Source organism: Gracilinanus agilis, chromosome 3 (assembly GCF_016433145.1).
Source record: "Gracilinanus agilis isolate LMUSP501 chromosome 3, AgileGrace, whole genome shotgun sequence".
NCBI classification, from domain to species: Eukaryota; Metazoa; Chordata; class Mammalia; order Didelphimorphia; family Didelphidae; genus Gracilinanus; species Gracilinanus agilis.
The window spans coordinates 28,735,601-28,752,085 of record NC_058132.1 but is presented as its reverse complement, the minus strand read 5'-3'; the positions used below and the strand labels follow the sequence as shown (position 1 = coordinate 28,752,085).

The window sequence follows — 16,485 nt, the reverse complement described above, 5'->3', positions numbered from 1 at the left end:
AACAAGAGGCGTTTATTAATCATCATCATGACCCAAGAGAACATGTAAACTGTAGCTACAAGACTCACATGGCAACTCCCTTGCTTCTTGCTTACAAGCCAACGACAGCTGTACTTATGGGCTGACCAAGGCCACAGGGTAGACAGGATATAGAGAATCTCTCAGAATTTAAACATTTTTGGGTTCTATTTTAAGTTCTGAGCTATCACTCTCTCTCTCTTTCCTTCTTACTTAGAACTAGAGAAGGGACTAATTTACACACACACACACATACACACAAAATGTAAAACCATACTTAAGTTCTCTTTCTGGAAGCAGATAGCATCTTCCTCCATAGATCTTTTACCATTTCCTTCTCCAGTTCATTTTACAGATGAGGAAGCTGAGGCAAACAGGGTTAAGTGACCTGACCAGGGTCACAAGGTTAATGTCTGAGGCTGGATTTGTACCCAAATCTTCCTGATTCCAGGCTCAATGCTCCAACCACTTCATCTAGCTTCCCCTGGAAACCAGGTCACCCAGCTCCAAATCCAACCTTCTTTTCAATTACAGAGATTTACCACGTAACTTAATGCTTCACAGTTATTTTTTGACCAATGTTTTCGTAACTGTATACAGCATTTTCTTTGATCTGCTTGTTTCCCTTTATAATTTTCATGTAGGTCTTTCCCATGTATTCCTAAAATCAACCTGCTCATCATTTCTTTTTTTAAAACCCTTACCTTCTTAGAATTGAAACTAAGTATCAGTTCCAAGGCAGAAGAGTGATAAGGGGTAAGCAAGTTAAGTGACTTGTCTAGGGTCACACAATTAGGATGTGTTTGGGGTCAAATTTGAACCCGGGACCTCGTCTCCAGGTCTGACTCTATCCACTGAGCCATCTAGTTGCCCATGCTGATCATTTCTTATAGCATAGCAATATTTCATCACCATCATATATCAAAAATCATTCGGTCATTCCCCAATTGATAGGCATCTGCTCAATTTCCAGTTCTTTGACACCACATATAGCTGCTATAAATATATATATATATATTTAAGGACCCTTAGCTTTTGTCTTGAAATTAATATAAAGTATTGGTTCTAAGGCAAACGAGCAGTGGTATGGACAAAGCAATGGTAGTTAAGTGACCTGAGCAGGGTCACACAGCTAGGAGGTATCTGAAGTCAGATTTGAATCTAGGACCTCCTGTCTTAAGGACTCTTCCTTAAGGCTCTCAATCCACTGAGCCACCTTGCTGCCACTCCCTGGTCACTTTCTAATGGCCAAGTCTTAGGTTTCTCATCTGTAAATGGGGAAGATGAGAGCAAGCCTGTTCAGGATCGAAGGAGCAGACATTTAGGAGTGGAAGGAATGTCAGAAGTCATATAGTCTAATTCCCTTCTTTTAGAGATGGAAGGACTGAGGCCCAGAGAGGTTCATAGGCACATAGTTTTAGAGCTGAATGGGACTTTAGGGGACACTAGGAAAGAAAGGATGTGAACAGGATTCAAGACCAAAGTTGTTAACTAAATCTAGTTGGTTTTTTTTTTTTCCGTTGTCTCATTTGCAATGTTAGGAAGACATGAGTTTGAGTCCCACCTCAGTCAACTGGTCAACAAATATTCATTAAGCTGATATTATGTTGTCAGGCACTGTGCTAAGTGCTGGGGAAAATACAAGATGGGAGCCCTCAAGGAACTCCAATTGTAATGGAAGAGTCTATGTGGAAACACACAAGTACCAACAAGACATGGGGAAAGGACTCTTGCCAAACATGAGATTTGATCATAGTACTGAAACCAGAGAAGTCAGGAGGCAGAGCATTCCAGGCTTAGATGATGGCCAATGAATAGACACCAAGCATGGAGGTGGAGTATTTTGTGGGAGGAACAGCCAGGAGGACCAGGTGTGTCTGGCCTCGAGTGTGCATGGCAGGACAGAATCCATAAGGAGGCTGGAAAGGGGAGAAGGGCCAAGCTCAGATGGGACTGAAAAGCTAAACTAAGGATATACATTAATACCTCAGGGCTCCAGGCAGTCCTCTTAGACTAAAAACTACAGAGAAAGGAAGGTTTTTCTTATCAAGAAGGAAACTGAACTGTGCCTCCCTCCTAGTTTGCGTGTCCAATCACAATAGACGCTTCTCTCAGGACTGCCTAGGGGGCAGTCAGTGGATCCTGATTGTCATCCACTCTAGCACGCCTGGGTTACAGACCTCCCAAAATTGGAGAAGGGAGGAGGAGAGGTGGGGATGCCCAACTTGCCCCCGATTACCTAGGCTGTAACAGACAGCTAGGCAATTAGCTGATCAAAGGGTCAGCTTAGAACAGAAGAGCATGGGAAAGGAGAGTTTGGATTAAGAACTAAAAAAGCTTGGAGTTTTAAAGGGGAGATTGGGCTCCTAAATCAAAGTGCTTTCTGGGAAAAATCTGACCTTGTCACAGGTGGAAGGGCCAGAGCATGAGCATCTCTTCTGCCATGACTGATAGTGAGGATGGGGTAGCCCAGTGGAATGCTTGACGGTGGGGAGGAAGCTTCAGTTCCCACTAGAGTGAGAAGGAGGGCACAGAGTGATGTTTTAACTATCCAAGATCCCAGGAATGGCAGCCACTGGCGGGATGATGTGCCTTAAAATGCATATACTAATATGGCAGAATTATTGCTGACAATAGGCGACTTTAAAATTTGCCAACATTGTCATGTGATCTACTGTGCCCTCACAATGCATAGGGCATTGGACCTGAAGTCAAGAAGACCGGTGGCAGAGCCAAGATGGTGGCTTAGGAGCAGCAAAAGTTGAAACTTCTCTGACTATCCTTCCAAACTAATCTTTAGAAAGCACCTCAAAAGGGACAGGAGTCAAAGCAGAACAAATGAGGGGGCTCTCCCACTGACCACAACTTGAAACACAGGCAGAGAGAGTTGAATTTAAAAAGATAAGTGGAACAAGAAACAAAACCCCAAATAGAGGAGAGCTGGCTGACCACTCCCCCACCTACTGCTCCAGAGGTAGAACCTGAGCTTGGGCCAACTTTGGGAACCTGGGATGGGGGCTGAACTAGCAAGGGAATATCTCAGACTCACCCCTTGAGGTCTTGGGCCCTGGCACCAGCACAACCCAAAGAGTATATCTGGCTGGGCCCTTTCAAGCCTTCCTAGCAGGTTGCACTGAAGACTTAGCCCCAGGGCAAAACTCAGCAGAGAAGAAAGAACCAGCAAGCAGCTTTCAGAGTTGCCAGTCCAAAGGCAAAAAAAGGGTGGGAAGATGAGCAAACAGCAAAAGAAACATCTGACCCTCGAAATCGGGAAAAAGATAAAAGAACAGAACCAACAGGAGATGATGAGATCCAAACAATCACATGCAAAACTACCAAAAAACCTGGAAAATGGTTGTAAGCTCTGGAAGAACTCAAAAAGGAATTAAAAAATAAAATATGACAGATTGGAGAAAAATGGGAAAAAGAAATGAAAGCAATGAAAAATAAAATAACAGCTTAAAAAGCAAAATTGGTCAAATGGAAAAAAGTAACAAAAATCCAATGAAGAAATAAATGGCTTAAAAATTAGAATTGATCTGGAGAAAGAAGCAAAACAATTTAATGAAGAAAAGTGCCACAAAAAGTAGAATGGACCAAATGGAAAAGGAAGATCAAAAGGTCATGGAAGAAAGTTGATCTTTAAGAATTAGAATTGGGCAAAGAGAAGCTAATTATTTTATAAGACATCAATAAATAAAAGAAAATCAAAAGAATGAAAAAATAAAAGAAAATATGAAATATCTCATTGAAAAAATAACAGACCTGGAAAATAGATCCAGGAGAGACAATTTGAGGATTATTGGTCTATCTGAAAACCATGACAAAAAAAAAGCCTAGACATCATGTTACAAGAAATTTTCCAAGAAAACTGCCCTGATATTCTTGAACAAGCAGGTAAAATAAGATATTGAAAGAATCCACAGATCACCTCATGCAATAAATCCCCAAATGACAATTCCCAGGAATGTTATAACCAAGTTCAAGAGCTCCCAGGTCAAGGAGAAAATACTGCAAATAGCCATAAAGAACCAATTTAGATATCACAGAGCACAAATTAGGAATATACAGGATCTGTCAATTTCCACAATGAAGGACCACAAGGCTTGGAATATGATTTTCTGGAAGGCAAGAGAACTGGATTTACAACCAAAAATCACCTACCCATCAAAATTGACTACACATTTTCAGAGGAAAGTATGGTCATTTAATAAAATAGAAGATTTCCAAGCATTCCTGAAGACCTGACTTAAAAAAGAAAATTTAATGACCAAACACAAAGAAAACCAGCAAAAGGTAAATAAGAGAAAAAATTTAAGGACTTCGACAAGGTCAAATTGTTTGTATTCCTTTATGGAAAGATGATAGCTAAACTCTTAAGAATTATTATCATTATCAATGGAGTTGGAAGAAGTAAAATGGGGTAAATTATATCACATAAAGAGGTGTGTGGGGAGGGGAGAACGCTATTACAAGGAGAGGAGGATGAGGGTGGTAATGAGTAATACTTAAACCTTACTCTCAGTGGAATCAGTTCAGAGAGGGAAGAACAGCTAGATTTAGTGGGGTATAGAATCCTATCTTTATCCTATAGAGAAGTAGGAGGGGAATAAGAAAGGAGGTGGTGGGAAGGGAAGTAAAATAAAGGAGGGGGAAGAGGGGAGTGATTAAAAGCAAAATACCGATGTGGAGGGAAAGAGTGAAAGAAGAAAGGGCAGAATTAAAAGTTAAAAGAGGAAATCAAGATGGGAGGAATACACGGATGGTAATCATAACTGTGAATGTGAATGGGATGAACTCATCCATAAAATGGAAGTGGATATCAGAGTGAATTAAAAACCACAATCCTACCATATGTTATTTACAAGAAACACATCTGAGACAAGCAGACACATTCAGAGTAAAAGGTAAGAGGGTGGAATGGAGTCAAGAAGATCGGAGTTCAAATGGTGCCTCTAATGGCTATTAGCTGTGTGACCCTGAGTAAGTCACTGAGCCTCAATGAGGTTAGATTCAATGGTCCTTTCCATCTCTTTGTCCTTCAGTCATTTCAGTCATGACTGACTCTAAGGCCCCATTTGGGGTTTTCTTGGCAAGATACTGGAGCAGTTTGCCTTTTCTTTCTCCTGTTCATTTTACTTATGAAGAAACAGAGGCCAAGAGGATTAAGTGACTTGTCCAATGTCATATAGCAAGGAAGTGTTTGAGGCTGGATTTGAATTCAGGAAGATAAGTCTTCTTGATTCCAAGTCCAGAGCTCTATGCACCTAGCTGCCCTTCCTCTCTCTAAATCTATCATCTCATATGTTCTGGTCCCATTGAGTCAAGCCCCAGTGAACACCATATACCCAATAAGCTATAAACCAGAGAAGCAGTGAGTTATAGGGGGTGAGAATGGGTCTTGTAGTCAGGAAGAATTCAAGGATGTCTCTGACACATCCTGGCTAAGTGACTCTTGGGCATATCACATCACCACTTAAGTGTCCCAGGAAACTCTTTAAGTCCAACTTTCAGAACAGTTATGAGATCTGAGGAGATGGAGAGACTTTCCATATATGGGAGCTCTCCCTACACCAATGAAATTGAAGGCCAACATGGAGAAATAAAAGCTAGAAAATGACAAGGAAAGGTCCATGCAGAAGGTCGGGAGGTGTGTGTGTGTGTGTGTGTGTGTGTGTGTGTGTGTAGAGAGAGAAAGTAACACAAGTGGAAAAAAAACATAAGAACTCTTTTAATTCTAAATAGAGGGACTAAGCCCAGGAGTTGGGGTCATCCCTGGAAGAGATTGGGGAAGGGCGTTAGTTGCCATGCACAAGAGTGACAAAGAGACTGAGGGAGCTCAGGGCAAGGACCCCAGTCATCACTGCTCGGACCAGTAGCGCCGTCCAGCTGCCCAGGGAGAAGAGGTGGACAAAAGCCCTGGGAGGAAGAAGAGCAAAGTAGAATGAAGTCCCCTCTTTGAACACAGAGCCCACCTGGTCTCCCTCCAAAGGGCTAAGAACCTTACTCACTCCAAGATAAAAGCTTTGTAGACACTGATTCCCAGAAGCAGAGTCAATGGAGGGCGGAAGTTTCGAGGTAGATCATATCGAGTGAACATCCACACTAGGGCAGAGACTGCAATGTAATGGACCTATGGGTGAGGGATTGAAAGTCAGCCAAGAAATAGAGACCCACAGGGTAAGTTGGGTCAACAGGATTGGAGAAAGGTAGTGGTCCCAATTACCAGGCTGATGTTGGAATCAATGCTCATCTGGATGTATTTCCAATCAAACTCGATGCCCCGGGCCCCGACCCAGAGAGGGATACAACTGGAGAGGAAGAGACAGAGGGCTGGTGGCTCAGGCCATCGTGGGGAACTGGGAGTCTGCCCTCATCCTCCCCATCCCCAGTGGCCCAGAGATAGGCTGTGGATGCTACCCACCGGGACATGATGAGCTCTGCTGTGGCCCAACCAAGGGCTGCCACCATAACCTTGTACTCGCCCTTCCCGGCATTCCGAGACATGACCAGGTGAAGACCCACGAGGTCACCCAGGTCCACCGTTGCCTTCATGAATTCCTGGTATATGGGAAAATTCCTAAAATTTAGAACTGGAAGGGATCTTAGTGAGCACATACCTGAAATCCTGCATTTTTCAGAGGAGAAAAAACCTGAGGGCTACGGGAATAGGGACCAATTGAAGATCAAAGAGTCACTTACAGCGAAAATTTGAACCCAGGTCCAATATAATGTTCTTTTCCCACTGTTCCACATGGTTTTTTCAAGTACCCCTTAGGAATCCCTGCCCCTTTCCCACATCCACCTCTTCTGAATGTCTTGCCTTGCTTCCCCATTTCCCAAGAGCCACTCACCCCTATGAAATCATAGACACCAACTCCACCTTCCCACGTGGGGAAGAAGGTCGCTAGGAACAGCATCTGGGGGACAGAAGGAGAGCTTAGAGGGGCACAAAGAAGGCTATGAGGCAAGGTTAGTCCTCTGACTTCTTCCCGTCCCCCTCTTCCCTTACCTTGCATAGCTGCACGAAGAGATAGGTGGCTCCTGCTTGGACACATTTCCAGAAAGCATTATATTCTGACCTGAATGTGGGAGGGATTAAGCAAAGGTGAGGGCCAGGCCCCAGAAATTGGTCTTCCCCTGCAATGCTGGACCCCTAGTACTCACAGGCCACTGCACTTGTATGTGATGAAGTAGGGGAAATAGGCCAGGGCAAAGCAATTTCCAAAGTGGAACAGAGTCATGGTAGGCCTTCAGCTGGCCCTCTTGGCACCTGAGAAGCTGGCAAAAAAGGGACAAAGCTGGGGATTAAGTGGCTCCCTCTGCCCTTGTTTTCTCCTCAGTGCCGTTCCCCTACCGCTTTGGGCAGGCTACTACTGGCTTTCCCTGATCCCCACCTTCTCAAGGAGCCAAAGTAATAGCTCTGAGCCTTTCTTTTAGGGTTCTCCGGAAGGTGGGCCTTCAGATCATTGGAGACTAAGTGCCCTGCCCCTAGTCACCACTCTTTAGTTCCCTTTAAGACTCAGTGGGATTTTGGAATCCTGACTCCAAAGGGCCTGGGTGTCTAGGCCCAAGCCTCTAACCTCCAAGGCAACCCAAGAGGCCTGTTCCCAACCTCCACTCCCCAATTGAGGGACATAGGTGTCCTGCCCTCAGCCTTTACTCTCTCCTTAACGGGTCATAGGTAGGTATCCTGCTCCTAAACTCTTCCCTTCAAGAGGGAATCCTAACTTTTACTCTCCAAGGAGATGTGGTCTTGTCCCAAACTCCAAGTGAAAACTGTCCTGTCCCAACGCCTACCTCCCAAGAAAATCCGGGTGTCCAGTCTTGCCCCCAGCCTCCACTCCGCCCCCAAGAAGGGCCAGCTGTCCTTCTCCTGGCATCTGACCCACCCCTCCAGGGGTCCCAGGTGTCCTACCCCCAGCCTTCACCCTCAAGAAGAGCCAAGTGTCTGGCTGGCCCTGTCTCCAGTCTCTGTCCCCAAAGAGACCCAGCCTCCAGCCCCCAGCCCCCAAGGGGACCCAGTCGTGCAGTTCTTTCCCCAGCCACCGCCCCCCACGGGTACCCAGGTATGTTCTGTCCCTAGCCTCCGCCCTGCCAAGGGGACCCAGGTGTCGGTCCTGTCTATGCCCCCCTCCAAGAAGAGCCAGGTATCTGGTCCTGCCCCCAGCCTCCAGCCCCCCAGTGACCCAGCCTGAAGACCAGAATAGCGGCGTCCCGGGCCCGGTCCGGGTCCGGGTCCCCCCGATTTCCCCACGCACCACGAGCGGCCCTGACTCACTGGGTTCTTCTCTAGGACTCCCCGCACATGCGCCAACCTCCCTCGTCCCTTCCCACTCCGAGCACAGCAGGCTGGGAATGGTAGTTCCCCGCGCAAACCCCCTGGTGCACGTGACCTCAGCGTCTACGTCTGAGGGCGGAGTCATCCTGGGTGGGGGCGGAGTCATCTCGTTTCGCTCCGGCACTGGAGGTGGGTCTGTGCTGAGGCTGCTCCACGTGGCTGGACTCTGGGGATCTCCTGGACCTCCTCCGAGACTGAGACCAGGGTTCTCTCCTCTTTCGCCGCTTGGAGCTGGTCCCCCCCTACCCCCAAAAGACCTGTAGACACGCAGAGCCACGTGCACAGGCAGACCAGTCTGAGAGAGGCAGGACACACAGACACTGGGGAGACAGGTAACAGGTGCGCTCACAGGCAAGATGCCCAGAGCCACGTGCACGGGCTGACGGACCCGGAGACTGAGACAGACCACCCAGATCCTCAGAGAAACGGGGAGCTATTGATGCTACGTAGACAGTCAGGAAGTCACACGCAAAACACAGCCCCGCTTCTCCCCTCCCCCTCCCCTGTCTTCTTCCCCCCCTCAGTTAGGCTAGGGGCAGGGACTGGCCTAGACGAGACCCACAGAGACACCAGGAGGACACAGAGAGCTGCCCAGACGGACACATAGAGACCTCACACAGTAATCCGGCAACACACATGCCCGAGCATGCCAGGTAGAGGCACGCAAAACACAGCCACATGCAGAGCCCGGCAGATGAGAGCCAGAAAGACACCTGCACGTACAGACAGGAAAGGCACCCCAACATCCAGAGGCGGGGCGGCAGACCACACACATTGCGGCACACCCGGGCAGTTGCAGGCGGGGACTTAGATATTTATTTATTAGACATGCTGGCACTGTCGTTCCGGGACTCTTGTGTGGAATAGCCCCCAGGGAGAGGATCGGGGAGGCTCCGGGCTAGAGGGAGCGGGAGGGAGGGAGGAGGTCTGGAGAGCATATATACACAGAGAGCACATTCACAAAAACATGCACACACACACACACGCGGTGACCCTTCCTGCCCCCCAAGCTCGGCCCGGGGAGTGGAGGGGCGTGGGTGAGGGTTGGCAGGAAAGGGACAGTTAATGGAGATGCTGGCGTTGGGGGTGGGGAAAAGGGGGCGACGCCTTGAGGACCAGACCAGACCGAGGTCCCGGTGGTGAGGGGAAGGAACACGCAGTGCCCTGCCAGGGTGGACTCGGAAGCAGGGGTTCCCCTCCCCCTCATTTGTTCTCTTTGCTGAACATAAGACGCAAGAGATCGGCCACCCGGTTACTGTAGCCATATTCGTTGTCATACCTGGGCGGGGTGGGGTTGGGGGTCCACTTAGCATCGGCGGGGTGGGATCCAGCATTCCCTCCGCTTCCGCCTCCGCCTCCACTTCCTCAAGGACCCACCCCGACCTCCCGGTCCTTTCCCCCCCAGCTTACCAGGCGATAAGTTTCACAAAGTTGTCATTGAGAGATATGCTAGCCCTCGAATCATAGATACATGAATTGGGATTTCCAATGATGTCAGAAGAGACCACCTAGTGGAGAGGCAGTCAGTCGAGGCAGCCCAGGGTGAGCAACGAGGATGCACCCACCCCTCACCCCGAGTGGATCTTTCTTTCTGGGAGAGAGGGGGCTCTGCCTCAGCTACCAGCCCTTCCTCCCAAGTTCCTCCCGTCTCCTGGATGCCCATCCCTACCCCCACCGTAAGCGGCCACCCTCCCAGGCCCCCACCTCATCCTCGGTGTAGCTGAGGATCCCAGCCATCGGTCCTTTAGCTGCTTTCTTCACCTCATCTAGAATGCATGTTAAGTGGGCCGGATTTTTTATTCGGCAGGTGAGGTCCACCACAGAGACGTCAGGAACCGGGACTCGGAAGGCCATCCCGGTCAGTTTCCTGAAGCAGGAGAGAGGATCAGAGCAACTCAGGGATTCAAGATAGCCTCTCCCCTCCCCTCTTTCAGGATCCTCAGTGCCTTTGGGTTCCCCCTCCTCCAGCTCGCGGGATCACTGCTCCCACACTTCTCCCCCACTTTTGGTTATCCTCATTTGTCAAAGGAAGACCGCCCCAAGCCTTCCTACCCTTCAAGTTCGGGGATGACTTTCGTTACAGCTTGGGCAGCACCGGTGGCGGCTGGGATGATGTTCTGGTGGGCTCCTCTACCATCCCGCCAGTTCTTGCCAGAGGATCCATCCACAGTCTTCTGGGTTGCTGTGTAAGCATGGATTGTGGTCTGGGGGGAGAGGAGGGAGATGAAACTTTAACATGCATCCCGCTTTACCACAGCCTGGGTTTCCTCCCTTCCTACGAAGAGACGGGAGAGAGACAGAGACAAAGAGTGACAGAGAGAGAGCCCGATTTCTGGCAGGTCTCCTCCCTCCCTCCATTCTTCCCTCCCGCTCTATACGGTCCCATGTTATCCTCCCCGCCTCATGCTCACCATAAGTCCCTCCACCATCCCAAAAGCCTCATGGATGACCTTGGCTAGAGGGGCCAGGCAATTGGTGGTGCAGGAGGCATTGCTGGAACAGAGAAGGATGAAGCAGGGGAAAGATGTCAGACTTGTGGGTGGAGAATGGCCAACCAAGTCATAGCATGTAACTGTAAGAGGGTATTATCCCCTTCCTAAGAACTGCCGAATAGGAAGACTTCTGAGAAGCATGGTAGGATTTATACAAACTGATGCAAAGTGAGTACAATAAGCAGAACCAGGAAAATTGTACTCTTAAGGACCAGAGCAATGTAAAGGGAAAGAGTGGCTCTTGGACAAGTGAAATTTAACAAGTGAGGTGAGAATGGTCTCTCTTTTTCTGCAGAGGTGAGGAACTAAAGACAGGAAACATCTAAGTTGATACATGGTTAGTTTTGCTGAACTTTTTCTTTTTTCCTCTTAATATAGATGTATTTTGTTATTAGAAATAGATAGATTATTGGGAGGGGAACGGAAATATGTTTTCAGAAATGAAGATGATGAAATAAAGTTTATCAATAGAAATAAAACCTTAAAAAGCAAAGAAGGCATGTCTTGCATGACTGCACATGTATAATCTTTAACAAATTGCTTTCTTTCTCAATGATCATGGAGGGAACATGGGGTGGGAGAGAATGTGGAACCAAATTGAAAACAACAAAGGTTAAAATTGTTTTTACATGTAATCAAAAATAAAATATGAAAGTTTAAAAAGAACACTGCAAAAAAAAAGGAATAGTAAATATTTTTACCTTGAAATTGAAAAAAAAGCAATGAAAGGTAAGAGAGATTTAGGGGATGGCTCAAGATGCCAAGGCCAGAGAGAGCTGGTGAAGGAGCCCCACCCAGATCATCTTATTACCTGACTATAACCATGTTGCAGGGGTTATAGGTGGAGTCATTAACACCCATGACAATCGTGTGAGCATCCGGGGAGGGAGCAGTGATCACCACTCGACGAGCTCCAGCTTTGATATGATCCTGATGGAGAGTCAAGTATAACTAAGGTGGCCTCACATTCCAGAAACCTCCCAAACCTCAGCAGCTGGTTCAGTGTCCCCTCACTCATTCCATTTTGCCCTTTCTCTTACCGAGGCTTTTTCTTTTGTGAGGTTTATTCCCGTGGCTTCTACCACATACAGGGCCCCTGCACTCTTCCAAGGTATATCTTCAGCTTTTAGGCTAGGCAAAGGGAGAACAGGATAATATTCTATGACTCCCTAATTCTACCCTTCCCCTCCAATATCATTAATTCTCCTTCTATTACCCCATTACTTCCCTAGTCCATTTCTTTGTTTGGAGCCATCAAGGACCAATCAAACCTCCCACCTAAAGACCCTTCATTTTATACACTATCTTGAGATGAGACCCTTCCTCCAAAAATCCAGCTCAACTCATCTGTAGTTAACTGTTCTGGAGCCAGTAAAATTATGACTACTACTAGACTTGGAATCAGAAAAACCCGAGTTTCAAATTCTGCCTAAGACACTTTACGCTTAACTGGGGAGGTCCCTGGGGCAAGTTACTTAACTTGAGTCTCTAAAACTGGGATAATTATAGCCAGTGCCTTCCCCTCTGCATACATCTTGTATGTACCTATTTATTCTCACAGGCAGGTAGGTGGCACAATGGTTAGAGTGCTGGGCCTGGAATCAGGAACTCATTCTCTTGAGTTCAAATCTGGCCTTAGACACTAACTGTGTGACCCTGGGTAAGTCACTTAAACTGTTGGCTTCAGGTTCCTCATCAGTAAAATGAGCTGGAGAAGAGAATGGCCAACCACTCCAGTATCTTTGCAAGGAAACCTCAAATGGGGTCATGGAAAATCAGACATTACTGATATGACTCAACAACATTTCTGTCTATGTTGTTTCCTCTACTAGAAATGTAAGTTCACTGAGGGCAGGGACTGATTCTGATTTTTTTTTTCTTTGTATCCTCAGCATCTAACACATAATCAGTGATTAATAAAGCCTTGTTGATTGGCAGCATATCCTCAGGGTTATTGTGAGGTTCAAAAGAGAGAATACATGTAAAAGCACATGGCAAAATTTCAAGTGCTAGAAAACCATGAGCTCTAATTATTGAGCTAGTCTGTAAGCTCCCTGAGGATAAGATGTATTTTTTTTTTTAACCCTTAACTTCTGTGTATTGGCTCCTAGGTGGAAGAGTGTTAAGGGTGGGCAATGGGGGTCAAGTGACTTGCCCAGGGTCACACAGCTGGGAAGTGTCTGAGGCCGGCTTTGAACCTAGGACCTCCTGTCTCTAGGCCTGGTTCTCACTCCACTGAGCTGGCTGCCAAGATGTATTTTTTATCTTTATGTCACCAACATCTGGTACAGTACCTGGTACATAGCAAATGCTTAGTAAAAATAATTGTTGATTTTTTTAGCCTGTGTTCCTTTGGCAGTACAGGAATATGATCAATTATAGGCTATTAGAATGGAAAAGGCACTTAAGGCTCAACTAAGATATCTAAGGTCTTTGAGTTGGCTAAGAATTAGATTCAACAGGTAGAGATATTCTTCTTGAGCAGAGGTCGGCAACGTATGGCTCTCGATCCATATCTGGCTCCACCTCCTGACCGGCCAGTCTGGGCAGAGCCCCAGGATGTGCCCCAGGGGGCCCTTCAGCCCCCACCCCATATTCCAGTGCCTTCCGCCTCCATCCTCCTCCTTCCACAGGCCTTCATGGCTCTCACAGCCAAAAAGGTTGCCGACCGTTGTTCTAGAGGGTCAGATTTTTGGCTCGTGTAAGAAAAAATCTGGGAACAATGTTGCTCAGTTATTGGAACAATGAAGGATGTCCAAAAGTGAACTAGATTGCCTTGGGAGAGAGTGGATTCCCCTTTTGCTCAATGACTCCATGTTAAAGATACTGTATAAAGAATCTCAGGTAGAAATGGCTTGGTCTAGATGGCCATTAGGTCTCCTTTTACCCTTAAATTGTATGAGTTATAGATTTGATCCCTTCATCTTACCAGACAGGAATTTAAGAGGCTCAGAGATTCAATGGCTTGCCAAAGATCAATAAGCTGGGATTAGAACCTCATTCTCCAGATTCCTTCAGGGTCCTGTGCTCATAAATTTCTAAAAGTTGTTTGTAATTTCTACTAAATTATAAATCCCTTGATGCTGTGTCTTTCTTTTAGTTATCCCTTGTTTTCCATTTCAGGAAAGCTCTTCAGATGGTGATTAATAAACAGCCCCCCCCCACCCTGACTTCACTCCCATTCAGATTCTTCTTGTAGCTAACCTTTCCAGAGAAAAAAGTGTATTACCTTTGGAAGACACTGATCTCCTGTTTGTTTATCACCAACTTCCCATCCTTAGCATCAACACATCCAAGGAATTGACCATGAGTGGAGTCATACTTGAACATATATACCTGAGGGAAAGAGAAAGGCAATGTATGTTGGTGGGAGGTGGAGATATTGAGGGCAGGGAAAAACATTCCCAGAAGAGCCCACTCTCATGCATGGGCAGGTGACCCTTCCTCACCATGTAGTTAACATCGATGAATGGATCATTTACTGCAACAACCTTTATTCCTTTTTCAATGCAGACTCGCAACACTAGACGACCAATTCGACCAAATCTGATGCAGGATAGAAGAGCCAAATTGGTCAGAAGCCCTTCTCCTTCCAATCCCCATTCCTTATCCAAAATAACAAGGGGTGTGTGTGTGTGTGTGTGTGTGTGTGTGTGTGTGTGTAGTTGAGATTAAAGGTAAGGATTAAGGAAGGCTGAAAAATTAAATAGGATTAGAAGTGATGGGAGGGGGGGGGGTTGGAGGAACCTTCGTATGGTACTCTGGGCTTTAGGAATAAGGAATTTCAGAGAGATTATTCAGGGTATGAAATGGTGGTGGTGGGGATATTGGGGAAGAGAGGAAGACAGTTCTCTATATAGCACAATTTCCCTTTCATACTCAAGTTGGAAAGGAAGCCTGTGTTCATGTGGCCTTAGTAAGGAGGGAGCAAAAGAGGAAAGAATTCTCACCCATTGATGCCCACTGTTAGCCCACAACCACCACCACCAGAACTACCCCGGACTGCTCGGGGAGAAGAGTGGGGTCCTGCACTTCCTCCTGCACACTTGTCTTGTTTGTATGAATCCCTGGGTGTCTGACATACTACTGTGGTTGTTTCTTCAGTTTGCTGTCTCCCTGTTCAGTGGTAATGAGAAACACACACATACACACAGAAAGAAGACAGGCACTTCATTAGGGCACTCCTTATGGACAGAACTCAATTCTAAGTTCTGAGAAGGGATACAATAAACATAAATTATTTCAGTTTTGGAAGAATAAGCTGGTTGAAGTGTCTAAAGTTAAAGAATAGAGTAAATATGAAGCCACTTAATATTTGTAGGGGCCATTCTTGACATACTCATGTCCTTTTCACTCTCATTATCACCAAATACAAAGTTATATAGTAAAGTTCAAAGAGCACATAAAGAATGGATGACATAGATTTGAAGACTATATTCTGGAGGAGAGGATATTGGGGGTACTTAAAAAAAAAGAATGTTTTTATTGAAGTCTTCTTTTTTTTTGCATTACCATGCTTTCTCCCAGGATCTCTCACCTTCCCAGAGAGTCATTCATTGTCTAAAATAATAGTATTTTTAAAGATGCAAAAGAAAGAAAAAGGAGAGAAAATCAATGTAATTTATCAATATGCCAAAAAAGTCTAAAAATATATGCAACGTGCAATGCTTGTGAGCTTCCCATCTCTGCCAAGGGGTGAGGTGTGAGTGTCTAAAATTTTCTCTTTTGAACCATGCTTGTTCTTTATAATTTTGCAACATTCAGTTGGGGTGGTAATGATGGGTTTTTTTTTCATTTCCGTTGTTGTAGTCATTTAATAGATTGTTTTCTTGGCTTTACTTGCTTCACTGTGCATCAATTCACATAGATCTTTCCATGCTTCTCTGTTTTCATCAGCAGTCACATTATTTTATTACATTGTTGTTGTTTCAATCATGTTTAACTCTTTGTGATCCAATTTGGGATTTTCTTGGCAAAGATACTTAGAGTGGTTTGCCATTTCCTTCTCCAGCTCATTTTACAGATGAGGTATTGGAAGCAAACAGTGTTAAATGACTTGCCTGGGAGTTGCACAGCTAATAAGCGTCTGGGTCCAGATTTGAATTCAAAGAAAGGTCTTTTTATTTAAACCCTCACCTTCCATCTTAGAATCAATACTGGGTATTGGTTCTAAGGCAGAAGAGGGGTAAGGACTAGGCAATGGGGGTTAAGTGACTTGCCCAGGGTCACCCAGCTGGGAAGTGTCTGAGGCCAGATTTGAGCCTAGGACCTCCCGTCTCTAGGCCTGGCTCTCAATCCATCGAACCACTCAGTTGCCCTCAAAAGTCTTTTTGATGCCAGGTCTAGCACTGTATCCACAGAACCACCCCACTGCCCTTACATTACATTAAAGTACCACAATTGTCTTTTTTTGCCTTTTCCCAGTCAAAGAATATTTACTTTGTTTCCAATTCCTGGCTATCACAAAAATGCTGCTAGAAATATTTTGGTGTCTATGAGTATATATGGGAGTATAATCTTATTCTTAACATTGGCCTCCTTGCTATTTGCTACATTAACCCAGTAATGGAATCTCTCTCTCTCTCTCTCTCTCTCTCTCTCTCTCTCTCTCTCTCTCTCTCTCTCTCTCTCTCT

General features: G+C 46.0%; 2 protein-coding genes across 4 annotated transcripts; both read right to left on the bottom strand.

The window, feature by feature from the left end:
- Positions 1-5,725: 5,725 nt before the first annotated feature.
- On the bottom strand, positions 5,726-8,316 carry TMEM147 (transmembrane protein 147). Of its 3 annotated transcripts, none has more exons than XM_044671186.1 (8): positions 8,300-8,316; positions 7,186-7,299; positions 7,031-7,100; positions 6,873-6,938; positions 6,443-6,579; positions 6,245-6,329; positions 6,030-6,151; positions 5,726-5,937 (listed from the first exon to the last, which is right to left on the bottom strand). In XM_044671186.1, the coding sequence occupies exons 2-8, from the start codon at positions 7,260-7,262 to the stop codon at positions 5,817-5,819; spliced, it is 678 nt and encodes a 225-aa protein (XP_044527121.1). In that variant the 5' UTR covers positions 7,263-7,299; positions 8,300-8,316; the 3' UTR covers positions 5,726-5,816. The 3 variants fall into 3 exon arrangements, with proteins under 3 accessions (XP_044527121.1, XP_044527120.1, XP_044527122.1); XM_044671185.1 differs by lacking the exon at positions 8,300-8,316 and adding an exon at positions 8,280-8,298; XM_044671187.1 differs by lacking the exons at positions 6,245-6,329; positions 6,443-6,579; positions 8,300-8,316 and having other exon boundaries at positions 7,186-7,904.
- A 1,246-nt stretch (positions 8,317-9,562) lies between these two features.
- Positions 9,563-15,194, bottom strand: GAPDHS (glyceraldehyde-3-phosphate dehydrogenase, spermatogenic). The gene is made up of 11 exons (XM_044668613.1): positions 15,191-15,194; positions 14,802-14,967; positions 14,301-14,397; positions 14,081-14,187; positions 11,892-11,982; positions 11,663-11,781; positions 10,771-10,852; positions 10,412-10,563; positions 10,064-10,226; positions 9,770-9,867; positions 9,563-9,638 (listed from the first exon to the last, which is right to left on the bottom strand). Exons 1-11 carry the CDS (start codon positions 15,192-15,194, stop codon positions 9,563-9,565), a joined length of 1,155 nt encoding a protein of 384 aa, XP_044524548.1.
- Positions 15,195-16,485: the final 1,291 nt, after the last annotated feature.

Coding starts and splice junctions, on each gene's coding strand:
- TMEM147 (XM_044671186.1), bottom strand. CDS start 7,262: ATGACTCTGTTCCACTTTGGAAATTGCTTTGCCCTGGCCTATTTCCCC. Junction 7,101..7,185: donor ACATACAAGTGCAGTGGCCT/GTGAGTACTAGG, acceptor TCCCACATTCAG/GTCAGAATATAATGCTTTCT. Junction 6,152..6,244: donor TTGATTCCAACATCAGCCTG/GTAATTGGGACC, acceptor CCTCACCCATAG/GTCCATTACATTGCAGTCTC.
- GAPDHS (XM_044668613.1), bottom strand. Junction 14,398..14,801: donor CTAACAGTGGGCATCAATGG/GTGAGAATTCTT, acceptor ATCCTGCATCAG/ATTTGGTCGAATTGGTCGTC. Junction 11,983..14,080: donor GAGATCAGTGTCTTCCAAAG/GTAATACACTTT, acceptor CCCTTTGCCTAG/CCTAAAAGCTGAAGATATAC.